The sequence below is a fragment of the Artibeus jamaicensis genome, unplaced genomic scaffold (genome assembly GCF_021234435.1).
Source record: "Artibeus jamaicensis isolate MK-2021 breed Jamaican fruit bat unplaced genomic scaffold, CSHL_Jam_final contig_1417, whole genome shotgun sequence".
In the NCBI taxonomy this organism is placed as follows: Eukaryota; Metazoa; Chordata; class Mammalia; order Chiroptera; family Phyllostomidae; genus Artibeus; species Artibeus jamaicensis.
In genome coordinates this window covers 1,334,391-1,356,775 of record NW_026521282.1, presented here as the reverse complement: position 1 = coordinate 1,356,775, position 22,385 = coordinate 1,334,391, and the positions used below count along the sequence as shown (strand labels likewise).

General features: G+C 45.6%; 1 protein-coding gene across 4 annotated transcripts; it reads left to right on the top strand.

The window, feature by feature from the left end:
* The first annotated feature begins 5,228 nt into the window (after positions 1-5,228).
* ZNF275 (zinc finger protein 275) lies at positions 5,229-21,422 on the top strand. Of its 4 annotated transcripts, none has more exons than XM_053668052.1 (4): positions 5,229-5,357; positions 14,230-14,323; positions 15,019-15,115; positions 15,445-21,422. In XM_053668052.1, exons 3-4 carry the CDS (start codon positions 15,094-15,096, stop codon positions 16,599-16,601), a joined length of 1,179 nt encoding a protein of 392 aa, XP_053524027.1. In that variant the 5' UTR covers positions 5,229-5,357; positions 14,230-14,323; positions 15,019-15,093; the 3' UTR covers positions 16,602-21,422. The 4 variants fall into 4 exon arrangements, with proteins under 4 accessions (XP_053524027.1, XP_037006693.2, XP_037006682.2 ...); XM_037150798.2 differs by having other exon boundaries at positions 14,230-14,340; XM_037150787.2 differs by having other exon boundaries at positions 14,230-14,340; positions 15,016-15,115.
* Positions 21,423-22,385: the final 963 nt, after the last annotated feature.

Sequence of the window (22,385 nt, the reverse complement as noted above, 5' to 3'; positions counted from 1 at the left end):
GGAGAAGAGGTGATCCTAATCCATTATTGGTTTTGATTGCAAACTTGTACATCCATTATGGAAAACAGTATGGAATTTTCTCAGAAAACTAAAAATGGACCTGCCTTTTGACCCAGCAATTCCACTGCTAGGATTATATCCTAAGAACCCTGAAACACCAATTCAAAAGAACCTATGCATCCCAATGTTCATAGCAGCTCAATTTAAAATAGCCAAGAGTTGGAAGCAACCTAGGTGCCCATCAGTAAATGAAGGGATCCCAAAACTATGGTACATTTACACAATGGAATTCTATGCAGCACAAAGAAAGAAGGAGCTCCTACCCTTTGCAACAGCATGGATGGAACTGGAAAGCATTATGCTGAGTGAAATAAGCCAGGCAGTGAAAGACAAATACCATATGATCTCACCTTTAACAGTAACCTAAACAACAAGACAAACAAGCAAGCGAAATATAACCAAAGACACTGAAATACAGAACAGGCTGACAATGACCAGAGGGGAGAGGGGAGGGAATTTCAGGGGGAAATGGGAAGGATTTACAGGAACTAGTATAAAGGACTCATGGAGAAAAACTAAGGAGGGGGGTGAAAATGGGAGGGAGGTGGGGAGCACTGGGGGGTGGGCTGGGATGGTAGTAAAAAACAGAAAACTGTACTTGAACAACAATTAAATAAATAAATTTTAAAAAATTTAAAAACTACCACTCACAATAAATCATATTACATGTACAACTCTTAGGAATAGATCTGAAAAAGATATGAAAAACTGGTACACTGAAAACTACAAAACATTTGCTGAGAGAAATTAAAGAACAAAGGAAATGAAGAGAGACTTCATTAATAGGTCAAAGCCTCAATATTGTTAAGATGTCAATTCTCCAGAAATTGACCTACAGAATTTTATTTATTCTATTTATTTTTAGGACTTTATTTATTTTATTTTTAGAGAGGGGGAGGGAGGGAAAAAGAGAGAGAGAGAAACATCAATGTGTGGTTGCCTCTCCTGTGCCTCTTACTGGGGACCTGGCCTGAAACCCAGGCATGTGCCCTGACTGGGAATCGAACCGGCGACCCTTTGATCTGCAGGCCAGTGCTCAATCCACTGAGCCACATCAGCCAGAGCTCACCTACAGAATTTAATCCAGTCCCTCTCAAAATTCCCATCAGACATTTTTTTCTGAAAACTAAGATGATTTTACAATTTATATGGGGATGCAAAAAATGCTACACTGGTTAAAACAATACTGAAAATAACAAAAGTTGTAGAACTTAAACTGTCTGACTTAAAAGATTATTATTAAATTACAGCAATCAAAACAGCATGTTATTGGAGTAAAGGTAGACAATACATCAACAAAACAGCATAGAATCCTAAATCCACACATTTATGGACAACTGATCTTTGACAAAGACACAGAACAGCACAGTGGTGAAAAATAGTCTTTTCAACAAATGATGCTAGGATAACTGCACATTCACACACACAAAAATTAACTTCTACCCATATCTTGCACTACATACAAAAATTGAGTTGCCCTCACTGGGGTGGCTCTGTGGATTGGGTGTCATCCCCATAGACAGAAAGGTAGCAGGGTTTTATTCCAGGTGAGGGTTGCTGTCCAGGTCCCCAGTAGGGGACACATGAGAGGCAACCACACGCTGGTATTTCTCTTTCTCCCTCCCTTCTCTTATCTCTAAAAATAAAGAAATAAAATCTTTTTTAAAATGTTGACTCAAAATGGATCAGAAATATAAATAAATATAAAGCCTAAAAGTCATAAAACTTCTCAAAGAAAATAAGATCCTTGTGACCCTGAATTAGATAAAGATGTCTTAGATATGACTCCAAAAAATAATCTATAAAAGAAAAGCTTGATGAATTTGCTTTATCAAAATTTAGAATTTCTTTTTTTCAGAAGATACTGCTAAGAGAATGAAGACATGCTACAGACTGGAAGATAATGCTTGCAAACATATACCTGACAAAAGATTTGTACCTAGACTATATACAGCATTCTTACAACTTAATAAGACAAACAACCCAATAATAATAAAATGGGCAAAAGGTTTAAGCAGACACTTCATCAAAGTAGACATACAGATGGTTAATAAGGATATAAAAGTATGCTCAACAGCACTAGTCAAGGAAATTTAGACTAAAACCATAATGAGATTACATTATACACCTATTAGAATGGCTAAAACTAACCAGCCTGACCATACAAATTATTGAAAATGATGTGGAACAACTGGAACTCTCTTACACTGTTGGTGGGACCATAAAATGCTACAACCACTTTGTAAAACATTTTGGTAGTTTTTTAAAAAGTTAAGCGCACCTCGACCATATTATCAGTGGTAGAACTTACCCAAGTACTATAGTACCTCAACTTATTATCAGTTACTCCTCAGTACTTACCCAAGATAAAAGGCAATATATGTCAATATAAATGCTTGTACATAAATGTTCATAGCAGCTTTATTCATAGTTGTTCTAAACAATTGAAATGTCCATCAGCCAGTGAATGGATAAACTGATTATGGTACATTCATGCCATGGAATATTATTCAGCAATGGAAATGAATGAACTGTTTGTACATGCAATAATATGGGTGGATCTCAAAATAATTTTGTTGAGTGAAAGGAGCCAGATACAAAAGAACACTTATTATATGATTCCATTTACATAAAACTAGAAAATGCAAACTACCCTATAGTGACAGAAAGTAGATCAGCAATTGCACAAGAATAAGAGAAACAAAAAGAGACAGGAGAGAAGGACTACAAAGGGACACAAGTAAACTTTGAGAGTAATGGAGATGTTCATTGCCTTGATTGTCCTCATGGTTTCATGTCAAACCTTATCAGACTGTACAATTTAAACATGTCCAGGTTATCATATGTCAGATATACCTCAAAAGACTTGTGTTTTTTTAACAAAATACACCTAAAAGTAAGTAATAAAAAGACAAACAGTCCCATAAAAGTGGCCAAGCTTTTGAACAGACATTTTACAAAGGGAGATAGAGAAATGGCCAGTAAGCACATAAAAACATCATGTTCAACATGATTAGTCATCAGCAAGATGATAATTCAAATCACACCCACTTAAATGGATAAAAATACAGACTGACAACCCCAAATGTTGAGGAGGATTGGAAATAAAAGGAACTCTCATACATTTCTGGTGGGAACATGAATTGTACAGCCACTTTGGAGAATATTCTGGCAGTTTCTTATAAAGCAACTATACTATGACATGGCAATTCCCTATCCAGGTACTTACCCAAGTAAAATGAAAGTATATATCTTCATGAACTTGTATACAAATGATCATATAGCTTTATTTATAGCAGTCCAAAATGGAAACAGCCCAGATCACTCAGCCCAGATGAGTAAATAGACTAACTCAGATATATTCAGACAATGGAATACTAGTCAGTAATAAAAGGAAAGAAGCAACAACACATTCAATAACATAAATAAATCTCAAAATTGTCATACTGAATGAAAGAATCCAGACACAAAATAGTACATACTACGTGATTCCATCCACACAAAGCTCTCGAATAGGTAAAAGTGATCTATGGAGAAAAAAATTATAATAGTGTTTGCCTCTGTGTGAGGTTGTGGTAGGGAACTGGCTGGGAATAGGCACAAGGGAAACTTCTGGGGTGTTGATAGTGTCTTGTATCTTGATGGGAGCTCGGAGTACATATTTGCCAAAATTCACTGCATGGGGCAATGAAAATGTTTGTGTTTCATGTTATAAATTTTTCCCTCCAAACCCCAAAAAGAACAATAAACAGGTATTGATCTTTAGCTAATGCTATGGGTGTTGAAGTGTTTAGGGGTAAAGTGCACTAATTAACATCTGCAACTTCCTTGGAAATGGATCATTAACATAAGGATGATGGTGCAATCAAGCAAGTAGAGTATAATGGTAGATAGGTACAAATCTTTCAATTGAACTGTGTGTTGCAAAGTTTTCATAATACATTGTGGGGGAAAACTAAAAAAAACCTTGTTAGCATGTAAGGGATAAAATTGTTACAAGAATATTTAAGAAGTTGGTTAAAGTTATCATTACTAATAAAGCATTAAATGCTCATTGATTCAAAAATGAAGAAACAGTTAGACCATGTCCTTCAGACTCAATTTCAGGCCCAGTGTCACCCTTCCAGTGTGCCTCTTCATTCCCTTGGCTTACTTAGTGCACTCCAGCATTTTCTTTTTGATCCTGGAACATGTCCATTTTGCTGTTCCTTTTACCTGCGGACACTTCGTGTCTTTAAAAACCTTCACGTGGTTGAGTCCTTCTTGTCATTCAAGTCTCATCTCAACCATAGCCTCACTAGTGCCCCCAGCCATCACTCCCAAACATCAGCCTAATTGATATTCTTCACTTTTCCGATAACGCTTATGTGTTGTGTGTTAATCCTTGTTGATTGCCGTCTTGCATTCTAAAACAGGCATTTTCAGGAAAGCATCGACGAGCTTAGCACACTGCAGGGCTGCTAGTTTCCCAGATTTTGGCTGACTGGCAGCAAATTTATCTGAAACTAGCTGCCACTACTTGCAGGAACCTGGATCCAAGAATCCTGGTGTGTTTTTTTTTGTTTGTTTGTTTGTTTACAGTATAAACTGCTATTTTGAAATTAATTCAAGCGCGTTTCCCCTCCACCACTACCTTCCCTAGAGCGCCCGCACGCACGAGCACACACAAACTCTGACCAAGCCCTGGGACCCCAAATGCGCCCCCTGAGGGCAGGGATGTGGCTTGATTTTGCTCACAGTTGTCTTCTCAGTGCCTGGCGGAGCTCAGGCTCACATCTTCAGTGACTCAGTGAGGCGCTTCGACCCTTCCAGTGGGGGCTGACTTTGCTCTACCTAGGCTGACATTCTTGTCTCCCCACCCTAGCCCCTGTCCAGAAGGCGCCCAGGGAAAAGGGGTCCTTTATATTTTCGTCCCCTTTTACGTGGACTGGTCTGTTCGTTCACTCGTTTATAGTACCTTCGTTCCACTCTACCTCCTCCACCCAGACAGCAGCGGAGGACCGGACTCCCCTAGCTCTGGCCCAACCCACCCCAAAGGGCCTCAGTCCCGCCCCCTTACCGCCCCGACCCCCTCTCCAGGCCAATCAAGACCGGCAGACTGGGCGGGGCCAAGGCTGGGGCGGGGCCTTGCTTCCACACTATCCCCAGCGGCGCTCCCAGCTCCGGAAACGCGCCGCGGGGCTGTTGGGCTCAACGCGGTGCGGGCGGCTCCGGGCGCTTCCTGCCACGCCAGGCCTGCCTGAGGCGTGCCAGCGCCGCTCTCCCGAGGGCTGCGGGTCAACCACCACCGGACTAGGGTGAGCGCGCGGGCCACGGGAAGAGGTGCACGGAGCACGGGAAGGTGTGCGGTGACGGCTGATCGTTTTGGGCCGCGAGAGGGTGACCAGGAGGCCCGGGGCGGTACGCGGACCGCTGGTGAATGTGCAGGGCCGAGGTGATCTTTTGGGTAGCGGGAGGTTGCGCAGAGGAAGGACCCGGGAGAGTGTGGGGGTTTGGGATGAGAGCTTTGGAGTGTGTGCAGTGTTGGGGAAACGGTCAAGCCTTGTTGAGGGGGGCGTCTCCCGGCCGGCTGTAAGCTGCTGGGCCCTGGGGCCAGCAGGAGGAGGGAACGGGTCCCGGAGAGCGGGTAGGAGGCCCGAAGGCCTTCCCACGGTGGGCAGGGGGCTGTGGTCAGGGGCGGGAATCGTGGACGTGTGGAAGCCTACGCTGCTCTTTGGAAGACGTTAAGGGGTGGGAACAGGTCAGTATAGGAAGGAAAGGACCCCCGCCCCAAGCGTAATGGAGGCCGAGGGGGAGGTGGCGTTGAGTGGGTGTTTAAAGGTCTTTCCCCCAGTTTGGGGGAGGAGCTGAGCCGCAGTCACCGGCGCCGGGTAAGAGAGCTGGGGACGGTTTCTGCTAGTGGAGTCCCTCCTTTTCTTTTGGATGCGGGTCGAACCTCAGCAGGGACGGGAGGATGGGGGTGGGTAGACTAAAGCCCTAGGGCTGTGAGGGAGGAGGAGGAGCAGCCCTTGCTCAAAGCCCTCGGTCTGAACAGAGCTTTTTCTGTGGCCCTTCTGGGGGCCATCATCTCCTGTTTCAGTGCCCCCCTAAACTCCTTTGCTGCCTACTTTAGTCTATATTTGGGTGATTAATTACATGTCTTTTTTCATCCTTTTCCCCCACACTCTCCTGCCGCCCAAAGTCCATGGTCCCTTTCAATCACCACCCCCCCTAAAATCCTGGCCCTCTTCCCGGAGGTCCCACCCTGTTCCAACTGACACCCTCCAGCCAGCGTTTGCCTAGCCCAGCCACCAGCCCCCTCCAGTCTTCTTGGTCAGTGAAATATTTCTTCAACCTCAGACCCGACATTTTTCCTTTACCAAAGGATTTCAGATGAGATTACTAGAACAGTACCTCCTCTGGGCACTAATGCTGCCTCACCCCATCCTCTGCCCTCCCTCCCTCATTGGGCTTTTAAGTAGAAGCAGCTTGCACAGTGGACTAGACTGGCACAGTCTAGTCCATTCCCCCCAAAAATGTCCCTGGAGCTATATTTAGAAACCCACTGAACAGTGATTTCCAAACTTCTTTGGGTGAGAGACCCCTTGGAAAATCACTAGAAAGTGTGAATTCTCTCCCCAGAAGTCTGACAGCACAGTATGGGATTCGACTCAGGAGGCTCATGGGCTAGAATCCTGTCTGCTGAGTGGAGGTAAGGAAGCCTCCAGATTCTAGATGACCCAGTGCTAAAGAGGACCAGGTCTGAGTCCCAACCCGAGCGCTGGTTAGAAATGCAGACTCCTTGGCCCCACCCATACCTGCTACTCTGCCCCTTGAATTCTTAGCAAATCCCAAGCCGAGGTTCTAAACCACCGATTGAGCCCTAGCCCTAATCTTTCTGAGCTCCTCAAGTGGCCCAAGGACTCCTTGGGGTTTGCACAGTATACCCCGCCCTCATTTAGATTCTTTCATATCCAGGGCAGTGTAACCTAAATGAAGCTATGCTTAAAATTTATTTTGATTTTTACTAAAATGCTATACATCTTCTTGGGGAAATGGGAACATAAACCTTTCCACAATTAAGTACAACAAACACTACAAAATCCCCTTCTGGTCTACCTTCTGGCTTTTTATAGAAGGGAAAAAAAATGGAAACCTAAACAGAGAGGGACAGGTGCCCAGGCAGAGGGAGAGAGGAAAATTAGGGAAGACAGAGACAGATGCCTCCCACCCACGCGCACAGAAAAAGACATACACAGACAAAAACATCCCGAGAGAAACAGGCTTTTCCTGGTGAAACACCCTCTCCTTTGGCCCTGTAGGAATCTGCTACTTCTAGTAGCAGTCCTTTTGCATAGTATAGGGTGGGCCCAAATGGGACCGGGGGAGGGGAGCATCCTGTCCAGACTGGTAGAGAGCAGGCCCAGCTCCAGCCCAGGGGCTCAGCTCGGTGTCCTGGCCTTGTCTGGTTGGGGGAATGGATTGGGATCATTCAGGGTGTGTTCAATCTCAGCCTATCCTTTGGTTGAGCATTCACAACCCCAAAACACATGCTCCCAAGTCTGCTTCTGTCCCCTCAGATTTTTTCAGTCCAACAGGCAGGACCTTACCTGGTTGACTAATCGCTCAGAATTGTTCCAAGATGTGATAAGCCATCCCTGTGTGTCCCTTTTGGGTAAGTCCAGGTGTTTACAGACTGTGTCTGTTGGCCATGCTGTTATGAAGCCTCATGGATGGGGGTGCAAGACAGTGAGTAGTATTGTCTCCATTGTGGAAGTGGCTATATTTTCATACATGCCAGTGTCACCAAACTGTCTTTACCCAAAGACAGTTCTCTAAGTGGCATAGCTCAAGGGAACAGGTATCCAGTAAGGCAAATTAGGAATCCAGGTGATCACTTGGGTGAGAGAGGGAGCTAGAGGTTCCTATCTGAATTAGATACTGAAAAGATAAGCCTCTTGTGTGACCTAAAAAGACACCCTCAGGACATTTTTGCTCTGGCCCAGAGCCAAACTGAATACCATGAGCCAGCTATTATCTTCTGGGGCCTGTGGACATGCTGCTACAGGTTCTCACCTAGATACTCCAGGAAGTCCAGGTGTTTCTGGCAGCCCTTGGAAATTTCCAGAAGCTGCCAGATAGATCTAGTTTGGGTGGTCTTCCTGCCTGTCCCTGGCCTCCACTGACCAGGAACTGATGGCACCTGCCGAGAAGGTTCCTGGGCTATTTGTGGCATGGACTCGGCCAAACACTAAACTGACCTTTACTAGTAGCCAGATATCCAGAGGAGGGGTCTCTTCAGCTCAGAGTTGACCGGAAGACACCCAATTCTTTACTTTTTGTCATACGGATTGGTTCTTCTCTCCATTGAATTCAACCCTTACTTTCTGTTCTAATCAAAGTAGAATGGTTATTTTGGTTCTCTTAATGTCTCTGATTCTCTACAGAATTTATTTAACTATGTTGGTTAAAATTCACATTGCCATCTAAAGCACTATCAGGAACATTTGCTCACTCACTGAGCTCTAATGTTTTACAAAGCTAGGTTTTTCAGACTGCCAGGCAGTGGGTTAGCATGGACATGATTTCCCTGGGTTCATGAAACAGCTGCAGTGGCCGTGGCACTTAAGTAGGTTCAGGGTGAAATCTGAAGTCAGCCTGACAGGGCCCTCAGTTTCTGGGAGCATATAGTCATTAGGTTTCACTTCAGATCTCACTAAAAGAAGGAAGATAATATTATTTATGTTAAAAAGCAGAGATTTGTTTTCCGGTATCTTTCTCTGGACTTACATTTCCTGGCTGGGTATAGGAGTGCACCTTAAGAGATTTGGGGCATGCTTTTCCATGGTGATTTATTGTACTTTGAAGGTCGGCCTCACCTTCTATATCCATTGGGTTTTCATATTCTGCCTGGAATTGCTTTGACCTTGATCCCCTAAGATCCACTTTTGGAAGGCAGCAGACACTGGTTTTTTTGTCACTTTGGTCACGGTGTCCAGCTTCTTTTCCAGATTAGTTCCACCATTTTAAAGTACAGTGGTTGTGCAATATGGCTTCTAAATGATCAAGTTGTCTCCAGGATTGACGGTAATTTTATTTTTAACTTCAGTGGGGATTAATATATATTATCTTTTTAAATGATCTATCTTTACTTCTCCTAAAGCTTTTACCCAATATACTTGGTTAATTATGCAGAGTTTAGCTTCCTTTTGTAAAATTCGGGCTCACTTTTTTCCTCCTATTTTTTTTAAAGATTTTATTTATTTATCTTTAGCGGGGAAGGGAAGGAGAGAGGGAGAGAAACATCAATGTATGGTTGCCTCTCGTGGGTCCCCTGCTGGGAACTGGCCTGCAACCCAGGCATGTGCACTGACTGGGAATCGAACCATGATCCTCTGGTTCGCAGGCCCGCACTCAATCTACTGAGCTACACCAGCCAGGGCTCCCTCCTATTTTTGATTTCTGTGTGTCTGTGGGCTCTGTCGCTGTGGGTAGTGATCTGAAGTGTGCTCAAGTGAAGTCCCTGGGCAAGCCTGGTACAGGTAGGGCCACTTCTGTTGCTACCTGGGAAAGAATAATGAATGATTCACTTGGGGGCTATGGCTCCAGGATTTCAACAGTTAATCAGGCCAATTAAGTCAAAACACTTCAGTGGGATCTGCTCAATTAAATGAAATACTTGAAGAAGATTTGTTCAATTAAATGTGGGAGGCTTGGAAGAATGTGTGTGTGTGTGTGTGTGTGTGTGTGTGTGTGTGTGTGAAAGAGAGAGAAAGACAGTGATGTATGCTATAGCACAGTGAAGGTCTACAGTGGCATATTAATAGGATGACTTGAAGCCAGTCCCCAAATCCGTATATACCATTAGGCTGTGGGGATTCTCCGTTACTGCCTCTCCTCTGCTGTTAGATGGTTGCATATTATTTCTGTCTTCTCTGGTGTGGTTCAAAAAGTCTAAAATCTCCCCTGGCTAGTATGGCTCAGTGGATTGAGTGCCAGCCTGTGAACTAAAGGGTTATTGGTTCGATTCCCAGTCAGGGCACATGCCTGGGTTTCGGTCCAGGTTCCCAGTAGGGGGTGCATGAAAGGCAACCACATATTGATGTTTCTCCCTCTCTCCCTTCCATCCCCTCTGTCTAAAAATAAATAAACAAAATCTTTTTTAACAAGTCTAAAATCCTGGGAGCCAGACCTTAAGCAAGTTACTTAACGTCTTGGATCCATGACTTCTCTGTAAAATAGAGGCATAATAATTAAGTTATGGAAAGGGAGAAGTGCATTGCCAAACCTGTAGTAGGTGCTTTGTAAATGGAAGTTTGATCCCCCTCCATCTATCACTGCCCACTCAGTGCCAGGAGCTGCTGCTGATAATGGGGGTTGGGGTAACCAGGAAAGAGAAGATCCCGGTCCTGTGGGAGGTGACATTTCTCCTGACGAGAGTCAGGTAAAAACAAGCAATTTCAGGGAATAATTCTTAGGTAGTAAAAAAGTATTAAGAGTCCATTTTGATGGGGATGGACAGTGAAGATATTTGGGGGAGGTGACGCTTGAATGGAGTCCAGATTCTTAGAAGCCACCTGTATAATGGTCAGAGGCCCTGAGAGGTATCGCCTTGGCATATCCAGGAAGAATGAAAGTCAGAATGTCTGGAAGGAATAACTGAGATTTGGGGGGCAGAACATGGGTCTGGAGGGCTGGGCCAGGGCCACGTAGGAGGTCAAGGGTTTAGGTCTCTGGCCTCAAGGCAGTGAGACAAAGTTCGTAACAGGTCATCTTTCTTAGAAGGTGAATGCAAGGCATTCTTCCCCCACCTCCATTACGTAAGTAATCTATGACTAGTTTGTTTTGAATTGGAAGGCAGTATCAAACCAGACATCAAATGTATACTAGGAAAGAAACCAATTGCTCAGAGAAGATCCTGCTCAGGTGATCATGGGACACAGGGCTTGGCTGCTGAGTACTTTAGGCTTAATTCACACACCATAGAATCACCGGTGGTGGGCAGCTGGTTAAAGGTGGGAATGGGGCTTCTGTGGATGTTGGGGCCAAAGAAGGCCTGCTCACACCTGTCCATGGCACTGACAGCACAGGGGGACAAGCCCAGAAAGTTACGACTCCATGGTCCTACCTCTAAGCCTTCTGGGACTACCCACACATTCCTGCCAGCCCTTCTTCCCTGTGTCTGCTTTACCCATGTGAGTGCCTCAGGATGTTGCCAAGCTTTGAGGGCCATTCCCTGTTGTCTCCTGGGCCTTAGCCCTGTCCTCTTGCATACTGACCATCTTTTCTATCCAAAGTCTACCCCACATCTTTTAAAATTGTTGTTCTTTGCCGATTACCAAAGAAATGCAGCTTGGTTGCCAATAACTCACATGTTACAGAAACAGAAAGCAGACTCTTCTAGACCCAGACTCCGTACTGCTATACAGATGAGGTCATTTTACCTAGAAGTCACTCTCAGTTTATTCCTTTTGTCTCCTAAAAAGCAAATATATATTTAGCTACTCTTTCCCCCTTGCCTACCCTCTTTTGATTTTTTAACAATCAGTTACTGTCTGTCTACGTCTTCTGTGAAGGATTCACATTTTTATAATCTGCATGTCATCCTACTTGGCCTCCTGTTGATTTTTATTTATATATTTTTATTTTATTTATTTGTTTATCATTTTTCTGCCACCTGTTGATTTTATACCTAAGCTCTCCAGTTTTCATTCCTGCTCTAAGTTCTAGGACTTTTCAGTAAGGTCTCCAGAGCTCTGAGCTGCATTCATAATTCTCCCTCTCCCTCTCTCTTAATTTTATGACAGGGGGATTATTTAGACCCTTCCTGTTGGTTATAGTATATTGTTTCCCATCCTTTTACTTTTAACCTGTCCATGACTTTACATTTAAAATCTTTATATTTCAAATAGACATCATATAGTTGAGTCTCATTTTTAAAATATGGTCTGATAGTCTCTGCCTTTTACTTGGAGTCTTTAGTTCATTTGTATTTAACTTAATTATCCATATGGTTGGATTTAAGTTTATCATCTTGCTGTTTGTTTGTATCTTTTCCATCTATTCTTTTTCCTTCGTTTCTTTACTGAATGCCCCAGGTGATCACTGAGGAGGATTCTCTACTTTGACTGCTGGGACACTGAGGCTCCCCACCTTGGTGTGTCCTGGGAAGTTTTCAGCTTACAGCTTCCTGGTCGCATTTTCCCCAGTCTTTTGGAATTTCACTCTATGCACCCGTAGTAGTCTGGAAAGACTCAAGAGGAATCTTATGAAGACATTTTTTTTGGAGCTCCTTTTTTTCCGCATACCTTCCTCCTTTCTGGAACTTCCGGGAACTCTGTATTGAACTCTGATCTATGTCTTGAAGGTATCAAGCTCTGTTTAGGTCCTCCTTATCTCCACTCTCAATCTAGAAATTGCCTCTAGACAGAGAACTGGGGCTATAATAATAAGTCTCACTTAATTTGTTTATCTTCTCTCAGGGATCGGAATCCTGTATTTCCTGTTGTCCAATGTCTAAAAACTGTTGTTTCACATCTATTTTGTACAATTTTCTACTTGTTTATGGCAGGACAGTAAGTCTTTCCTTGTTACACCATCATGGCCAGAAATGGAAGTCTCCATCCCTCCTTTTAACATAGCATCTAATTTTATATGTCTTTCTTCTGGGGTGTCTGGACTTTGTACTGCTTGAGCTGGTGTAAAAATGCTTCCTTTTCATTTAATTATGAATTGAATCGAATCGACCTGGCATCGGACCAGAAACTGCACTTCTGTTTCTTTGAACTCACTGAAATAGGCGGTCTAGAATGCTCACATATCTATGGTAGGATCTTCTAATTTTTCACATATTTTGCAATCTGGAAGAAAAGGATAAAATGCATATTATTTAGATCTTTTATTTATTTAGCAACTAAGTGTTTGAAGGTCTTTTCTCTGATGCTTCTTTTTCTAGCTGTTTTGTTCAACTTTTCCTTTCGTCAAATGTATCACAGAAGTGTTCTTGTCTGTGGCTGACTCATGGTCACCTGGCGAATTGTTTCTTGGGTGGGGTGTGGCCTTTAAAAGGCCTTGCTGCTGGTCAGAAAGCCCTGGCTCCCGTCCTCTGTTGCCTTTCTTCTCTATGATGGCCCAGTCCGGTTTTTTGTTGCCCCTACTAAGATGGAAAAACTCTCTCACTTCATAATTATTTCTTCTGATATTCTTTTGGGGACACTTCCTTCCTGTGCAGTGTAAGTGAGCACTGACTTCTTTGAGGCTAGCTGCTGGGAGGCCTGTGGCTGGCTTGTCTCTAAGAGCCAGTCTTCCCACCCACCATCAGCTCTCCATCTGTGTGTGTCTTCTCCTGGCTGGGCCTGGGCTAGCATTTATTTGTTTTGTCAGGGCTCCCCCTGGCCTGCCCGTATTCATTCTTTGCCAGCCCACTTTCCCCACTGTTTGGGGTATGTTTTCTTAGGCATACCCAGGCTCTGACTTGTCACTCAGCTGCTGTGCGAAAGAAGACTCAACAAGATATAAAACCAGGGAAATGGAAATTGCCAGTTTCATCCCAGGGGACTCAAAGGCAGGGCTGCTGTCACTCAAGGCTCTTTTCACTTTCCCTAGCTCTGCCTGCCACCTGCCCCACCCCAGTCCTCCAGGTCTTGCCCTTCCTCAGGATGGAGCCCCAGGAAACCAGGTCCCAACAGGCCCTCTTGAGATGCTGGAGGTCCAGGTGATCTGTGCTTTCCTCTGCTTGACTTGGGGGTTTGTCACTGCTCCCTGATTCTGGTCTAGCCTCACCTCTTGCCCCAGCATGACGCAAGGAAGGACCTGAACCCCAGCGGCTCCCTTCTTTCCCTCCCTTTCTCCCTCCCTTCTTCCTTCCACTTCTCTCCCTGGACTCTGCCAAGAAATGGATGCCTACTGAGCTTGTAATCCCTGTCATACCACTGGGGAGCTGAGTTTCAAACCAGGAAAGTGATTGAACTGAGGTCCTTTGGGAAGACAGCAGGAGGCCAGGGCCACGGCCCAAGTCTTCTGGCACTTGGTCAGGTTCTCTTTCCAGGACTTCTTGACACTTGTGGTTAGATCTCCACGTTAGCAAGGCACACTCCAGACCCTCATCTCATGTCCCTGGTATTACTGGTGCTGCCCCTGACTCATTTCAGAATGGATGGAAGAACTGTCTGTCCCTTTTAATTCTTCCAGAATTCACTAACATCTGGCAACGTGGCACACAGTACCTGACAAAAAAGGAGTGATTGAGGCTGGATTCTAAGCAGAGGACGCTGGCATATTACAGGCACGTGCCATCTGTGGGTAAGGACACTCCTAGCCCTTCTACCAGCTTCATGATCCTATGCAGCAGGAGAGGGGTGAAGAGTGGGGTGAGGGATGGACTGTAAGAAAATACAAAGGGTCTGCCACACCCAGCTTCTTGCAGGGCTCCCCCACAGTTCCTAATGGCACAGAAAAACACCCCCTCAGTCTTCTATTAGGAAAGAAATCGGAACAAACTGGCCATTATAGTTTAGAATACTTTTAAACCCATAAATGATACAAATTCGATGGCCATTTTATTATAGTTTGCTGTTGAGAGAGAGGTTGACAACAGCAAGCTTCTGTGTACCGTCATGCTGCACATGTGAGGAGGGAGGGTTCTTAGAAGAGAGATGCTGGGGTCAGATGTGGAGTTGTAGAAGAACATGGAGTTCAGTGTGGGGCCCTGAGAGTGCGGGTATGGAGAAAGGGAGAGTCAGCTCCTCAGGACAACCACCTGGCACTCTGCCAGGGTGAGCCCAGAGCCTGCTTTCATTCAGCCCCCGGAAGGAGCCAGCCCTTGGGAAAGGCATTTGAAATGAATGCATGACTTCCTAAGGTCACACCTAGACTTTAGGGATTGAAAGGGTTTCCCCTTTGAAGGCCCTGCCCCATTCCTGCACTGTTTTAGTGTCATCGCTTGCTGCCGCCATAACCCCTTTCATTTTCCACTAGCAGGAGTTCCTGTTTTGAATCCTGTCTTGGTTTCTCACCTGGTGCAAGGCCACGTGCTATTGGTATCAGACCCTTAACATGGATCGAGCTAAGTGCTATGGTGAGTGAAAAAGAATTCTGAAGAAATGTAAGGAAGTGTAGGGGAAGCCCAGCTGAGCCTTTGGGGAGAGGGTGTGGCTGCTTCTCAGTCATAGAAAGGGAGACCTCCTCAGGACCACTTTGGTAGGAAATGCCCATCGGTCAGGCCCTTCTGCCCCTTCCCTCTATGGTCCTTGCTTCTGGTCGGATGGGTACCAGCTGTCATGACTCAGTGGCCTCCAGGCCCAGTGCTCAGCAGCTCTCTCAGGAGGAAAGTGATTCTTTACAAAGAAGAATAACTTCCTTCCTTCCTCCTCTGTAGACTGCAGTGTTTTGTGGTTCTCATTTCAGAAAGCATCTCAGTGAACCAACACCGGACAATGGGTGAAGACACCCAGTCACAGGAGATGGCATCCACGAGTTCCCCAATGGTCAGTGAACCCAGCCCTGAGGGCAAACAGAATGGGGACTATGAGGGGAGGTGGGGAAGCCCTCCGGATCTGCCTGTAGAGCATCACTTTGCATGTAAAGAGTGTGGGGATGCCTTTCGGCTTAAGGTCCTCCTTGTGCAGCACCAGAGAATTCACAGTGAGGAGAAGGGCTGGGAATGTGGCGATTGTGGAAAGGTCTTCAAAGGGGTCTCAGAGTTCAACGAGCACCGGAAGAGCCATGTGGCTGCAGAGCCCCGCCCTGGCCCAAGCCGGGCACTAGATGATGCCATGGAGAAGAGGGAGAAAATGGAGAGGGAGGAAAAGCCCTTCCAGTGTGAGGAATGTGGGAAAAGGTTTAAGAAGAATGCAGGCCTCAGTCAACATCTGCGTGTCCACAGCAGAGACAAGCCCTTTGACTGTGAGGAATGCGGGCGGTCCTTCAAAGTGAATACCCACCTCTTTCGCCATCAGAAGCTTCACATTTCAGAAAAGCCTTTTGCCTGCAAGTCATGTAGCAGGGATTTCCTGGATCGCCAGGAACTCCTCAAGCACCAGCGAATGCACACTGGTCACCTGCCCTTCGACTGTGACGACTGCGGCAAGTCCTTCCGAGGGGTCAGTGGCCTGGCCGAACACCAGCGTATCCACAGTGGGGCCAAGCCCTACGGGTGTCCCCACTGCGGCAAGCTGTTCCGGAGGAGCTCAGAGCTCACCAAGCATCGGCGGATCCACACAGGTGAGAAGCCATATGAGTGCGGCCAGTGCGGGAAGGCCTTCAGGCAGAGCTCCAGCCTCCTGGAGCACCAGCGCATCCACACTGGCGAGCGACCCTACGCCTGTGGCGACTGCGGCAAGGCCTTCCGGGGGCCCTCCGACCTGATTAAACACCGGCGAATCCACAGTGGACTGAAACCATACGAGTGTGACAAGTGCGGGAAGGCCTTCAGGAGGAGCTCGGGCCTGAGTCGCCATCGGAGGACCCACAGTGGAGCAAGACGCTGTGAGTGCAGTGAGTGTGGCCGCATGTTCAAGAGGCGGTCTGCGCTGCAGAAGCATCAGCCAACCCACCATGAGTAGATGAGGCCCGTAGACCCTTTTCTGTCAGCAGGTTCCTGATCCCCCCTCCCCAGCCTAGAGTGGGATGGCAAAGTCAAAGGAGATGAACAGTTTTGTAGCGTTTATATATTTTATTGTCATAAAGGTTGAAACAAATTTATACTGCCACCAGCAATTTATAAGTGTACATTTCCCATTTTGCCTCTCAAGAGTAGCTTTTTCCATTTTAATTTATTTTGGCTAGTTGAACTAACATAAACTGCCTTCAAGGTATTTAAATCTACAGGCCTTGAATCTGAGAATGAGAGTTGAGAAACCTGGATGTGGGGGTGGAGGAGGCCTTACTGGTCCTCCCCTCTAAGCTCCCACCTCAAGGAAGATGACCCCTAGAGCTATTCAAAGACGGCACCAATATAATGTGACCCAAACTTTCCTGAAGAAAAGATTACCCCAAAGTCTTTTGGCCTACTTGAATTTATAAATTTTTAGGGATATAAACAGAATACTCAAATGTGCTATATTTAATTTATGGATTTAGTTATACATACATATTATAAATCACATATTATATAGAATAATATATTAATATAGAAAATATCCCTTCTTCCCCATGCTCCATTTCGTATCACTTCGTTCTCATTCCTCACATGCATTTCTGACCTTACCTCTTCACCAGCCTGGCAGCCCCTTTTGGGTCATCAGTTTCAAAGCACATCCAGTGGTTTTCCATCCATTTGAGCTGTGTGCCATATAGCACTGTGACAATCCCTGCACAACGCTCTCACTAGCTAGAAGTTTCCTCCTAAGCCATAAGTACATGTTCATGTAACGTTGGGACGATTTTTTTTAATTTGCCTTGTATCTCTACAACATAACCACCTAAGGTGTGACTTTTTACAATGATCTTTAAAAGCCTTTTTGTAAGCACTAAAACTTGTTTTGTGAGGTCATGCTCCTAGGTTAAATTGCTTTTTTCTGAAACCAGTTTCTCTGGTGAGCCCCACACATACCCCAAACTAGCACTGGTTGGGGTTTGTTTCAGGCTAATGGGTATCGTCCTCAGCAGCACTATTTTCTTCAAAATTAAATAGTTGAGAGAGCATCCCCACAGTAACAGGGACAAGTCAAGGACTCAAGTACAAGGTGATGCCTCCCTTTCAAGGATGATTGCCTCTTCTCATGGGACCTAGATGGTACTTCTCTAACCCTCTGTTTCTGGCTCTGTGAAATGGGGATGATCACAGGACTACCTCCTGAGGTTATGGTGACTGGGACACCACGCCTGGCATGGAGGGATGCACAGTGAAGGCCATCTGCTGTCATCATACTTATTGCTGTCATTCGGCAGCTCATTAGTACCAGAACTGGGGATGGACCCAGGCCTCCTGACTGCTAGCCTCATCCTCTTTCTCTCATGCAATGACTTTAAATACTGTTTCCATTTTCTTGCATGCAAATTGTACGTTCATCTCCTTTGACCAGTTATCAAGTTACCTTGGGATATATCAACTTTATACAGCAGTTCTTTCTATATGGATTGTGATGATCTCTTTTCTGATTTTACCGCTTTACTCTTTGTAGCACTTTTATTACATTTTTGTTATAGAAGCTTTTGATTTTTTGTATACAAGCATTCATTGTTGCCTGTTAAGTTGTAATTTTCTTTGGTTGAGTAGTTAAGATATGATGACATCTTCCTCTAGAATTTTAACTACAAACGAAAAGTTGAAAGCGCTGCCCCACCAGAAGGTGAATGTCCCAAGTGGGCAGGCTGGATGAGAATGGGCTGGAGAAGCAGGCTCACTCCTCATCCAGGAAGCAGACTCTGTGCTGGTGTGTGGGCAGTACTTGACTATCCAACCTGGCCACTCAGGCACACAAGAGAAACTTCCATCACAAATTGGCCAGAACACTGACTGTTCCTCAGTATAGCCCTAGCCACCAGCAGCAGGGCTGGTGCTGCTAGATCAATGGAGTGGTCCAAACTTGGTCTTGGCAGCAGCTGGCCATCCTTTGAGCTCCTGGGAGCCTTAGCCATGACTGACGTGGATTCAGTGCCTGAGCAGCAGATCCACCCAAGAGACATCTCCAACACGAGAAGATTGTCCTGACAATGATGTCATGGGAATTGCATCCTCCTCTTAGTGAATGACTCTGGAACAAGAAAGAGGTTGATTTGGTGGCTTCCACTTTGGGCAAGTAGGGGGAAATTCACCCACGTGTCCTAACATCACCTCCTGCAGCCACACCTAAGAGGAGCAACAGAGCAGAGGCTCAGAGAGAAACCATGCCCCTCTGATGGCCTGTATGTCATGGTGATAGAAGCTGGCCACACCAGGCCTGGGCTGTGACAGCAGCTGTGCCCAGGAGGGGCAATAAAACAAGGGTTTGAAGGGCAATAATGCTCTTCTGATGGCCCATGTGGCATAAAAATAGAAGCTGATCATTCTGGGGCTAGGCTGTCACTTCCAGCAGCCTCACCCAGGAAGAACAGCAGCAAGGGCTGACCAGGAACCTGGCCCTTCCTGCAGAGCCCACATGTAGAAGCTGGCCACACTGGGGCTGTGGTGTGACTTCCCAGCAGCTGGGGTTGGGGGCAGGGGCACTAGAGGTCCTGGAGAGGAAGTGCGCCCTTCTGATGGGCCCACCGAGGCTGAGGTGAAACTTCCCAAAAGCCCTGATTCTGGGAAGCAGGGTCCCACGATGACCCCTATGACCTTAGCCAGAAGGTACTCTGGAATGGCCTTCAGGCCACACCAGTGGCTCTCTGCGGCATCTCCAACCTGAGCCCCGGGCTGGAGAGCTGCTGACAGCACTTGTTACATAGCAATTCCTTTTGCTCTGTGGGCTTCAGTTCTTGCAGTAGTCGTGAATCTGTGTCTGGATCACTGCTTCCTTCTTTTCAGCAGTTTTTATCTTTTTAAGCTGTTACAGTGTATTTGATACAAGTGTCATTTGGTGAGGAATGGTGATATCCACAGGAGGGGGGAGGCAAATCTGGCACCTGTACCTGCAAGTACTCTGCCATTTCCTGCCCATTCAAAAGGCATTTGTTGGGTTTTATGAAGGATCCAGATGCAGTATTAACTCAAAAATTAGCATCATCATCACTGCTCTGTTTTCTCCAGCCAGGACACGACATCCTGGCATCCCATCATGCCCTCCTTTAATTTTTTCCATTCTCTCAAATCCTTTTCCAGAGTTAACACTAAAGACCACATCTTTTTCATCGCTGTGTTTGCAGGTAAAGAACGTGCTCCAAACACAATCAGTCCGTGGCTTTCTCATGTGTCCTGTAGTTGTACCAAGTTCCATTTTTGCCTCTGGTAACTTGGGAGTGGATTTCCTGGGATTCTCTAGGTATACTGCTTTGTCAGATGCAAAATGTGACCAAGCTTTCTGTTGTATGTGCTTGTCTATGCATTTGTGTATCTACCTCATTTCATTTTTCTTTCTAATCACATGGACCTTTTGCAAGGGAAATGAAGAGCAGTTGAGTTACATAGAGTGCTGGCTGTCATTAGAAATATATTCTTTTCTTATATTCTGAAAGAAGCCCTCTATTGCTTTTATTAAAGTTTTGAATACTTGCTGAAATTTTCAAGAAAAAGTAATTCTTTGCCATTTTTGCTGCTTGAGATTTAACTGTTGATTACTTGTGTCATACCCACCCTCAAATTTACAGAATGAGCCCCATGCTATCACAGTGGGCATCCTTCTCACATGGTGTTGCATTCTGAGTGCCCCTGGCTTGGGCCTTATTGTGTGCTATGTGACCCTCAACCCCCTTCTAGACCACAATAATTAAACCACAACTGACCTCCTGACTAAAGAGCGGCAGCTGATTATCAGAGCTGGCTGCAGATGACAGGCTAGGCCTTTCAGGTCCTGCAAACAAGGAAACTAGTTTCTAGTTGATGTGGGAAGAAAGGGAGGGAGTGCATGGTATTTAGCAGAGTTGTGCAGCACTGGCTTAAAGATCTGTGGGTTCCTGCTGGGCTGCCTCAATCCCTGCACTCTAAGGAAAGCCTAGTCTCGTTATGTTCTTGGATTTTTGAGGACTGACCTCATTGGTCCACTTGAGTCCCCTCTGTAGACTTCCTTGACTTAACCAGTTCGAGTGGGTCTCTGCTTTTTGCAATCTGTCAAGAGCCAATTTATCATGTAGCTCCTTCCTGAGAAGCATCACATGGCTGTCTTTCCTTGTGTTCTTCCTGGCCCAAGTCCCACCTGACTAATGAACACCCATCTAAATGTGGTACTGTATTCTGTTCTCTAAGATGGTTAAAAAAAAAAACTATGCCTTCTAATGTCAGTGAGTTTGACCAATGCTTTTTTGTCTGGGTATCATTCCAGTACTGACCCAAAGTTTGCCCCATGAAATGAGTTAGGTTCCCCACCCACTGTGTTCTTGATTTTGGAAGTGTCTCCCTACTTCCAACAAGTCCATCAGATGAGGAATTGATAACTTCTCTATTAGTATGTATACTTACATTTGTAATTGTTACTGCATCAGTTTGAGTGTTTACTTTCAAAAGTCAAAATGGTCTCAATAAACTTAGCCTTCAACAGTATTTGCATATTGAGAACAGTAGGTATGTCCTGCCCCAGTTTGGATTTGGGTTGTTGGCACTCTTTTCTCCTTCCTCCCAATCTCTTTAACTTGTATGTTTTATGGCACTTAATTATAATCAGCCTTGCACTAGAGCTTCACCATCCCTGCCCTCCTCCACCCATTAGATTGTGAGCTCTTAGAAGACAGGGGTGGTCCTTCATGTATGATTCCCCTACCAGATCTAGCACAGTGCCTTGCATCAAGTAGATTTCAATAAATATATGTTAAATGGCTTTGGTGTCCTTAACTTATTTTGTCACAGCTTAGTTTATCAGTTGTTTCCTTGCCTTCATGCTCTGGAGTTCTCCCCACATCTGAGGTCCAGGTGCTGTTTTGGCCTCTACTTCCTGGACACTCAGGGGAGAGGAGATGCCCTGACGAGGGAGGGTTGGTTTTCCTGGAAGTTCGAGCTCCCCCCTTGGCAGAAGGGTCCTGTTGTGCAGCCAGTTGCCTTCCCCCACCCCAGCTAGGGCTCTCCACTGAGTCTGAAATCCAGGTGGGAGCAGAAGACCAGGCTCGACCCTGAGTGACTGTGTTAAGTAGACACAGTCTACTTAACTACTAACTGAGAATGGAGTGACATAAAGGGTTTCAGGGACTTGAGAATTGGCCAGTCTCTCTGGGTTGAGTGGGGTAGGAGTGGGGAGGTCAGTCCTCTTGGTGGCCAGTGGCTGGCCCCCTAGTGACCATTATCTTGTAAAAGGCAGGTAATGAGGAGAGGGCTCTGGCTTCCTGACTCTCCCAAATGCAGATGGATCAGCTTTGGAGTCAGTTGTGTGGTCCTAGAAGGACAAGTGCAGAGTAGGCTCCAGGAGTGCTTGGGTTGGGCCCCTGTTGTCTATGATGTACCCCAACACAAGAAAGCAGCATTGGAAAGGAGCATGACTTCCCCCCGCCACCAACCCTGTCTTTCTTAGTTCCCAGGTAAGGAGGACCATGTCACCTTTCCTTCGGGATCCCATCCTCATTACTGTCAGTTGACAATTTCTAGGCAAGGGGTGTGACGGTGCCTTGTTCCACACACAACCCAGCCATCTCTGCTTGCAAGCCAGATGTTTGGAAAGAACCATTCATTTGTTCTGCCAATTTTGTGGTGTGCTCACTATTGACAGTTCCCACCTATTTTTCTTTAAAACATGCAAACTTTCTTCTGGTAAGCTTTGGTTTTACAAAAATCAAGGCCACGGGTC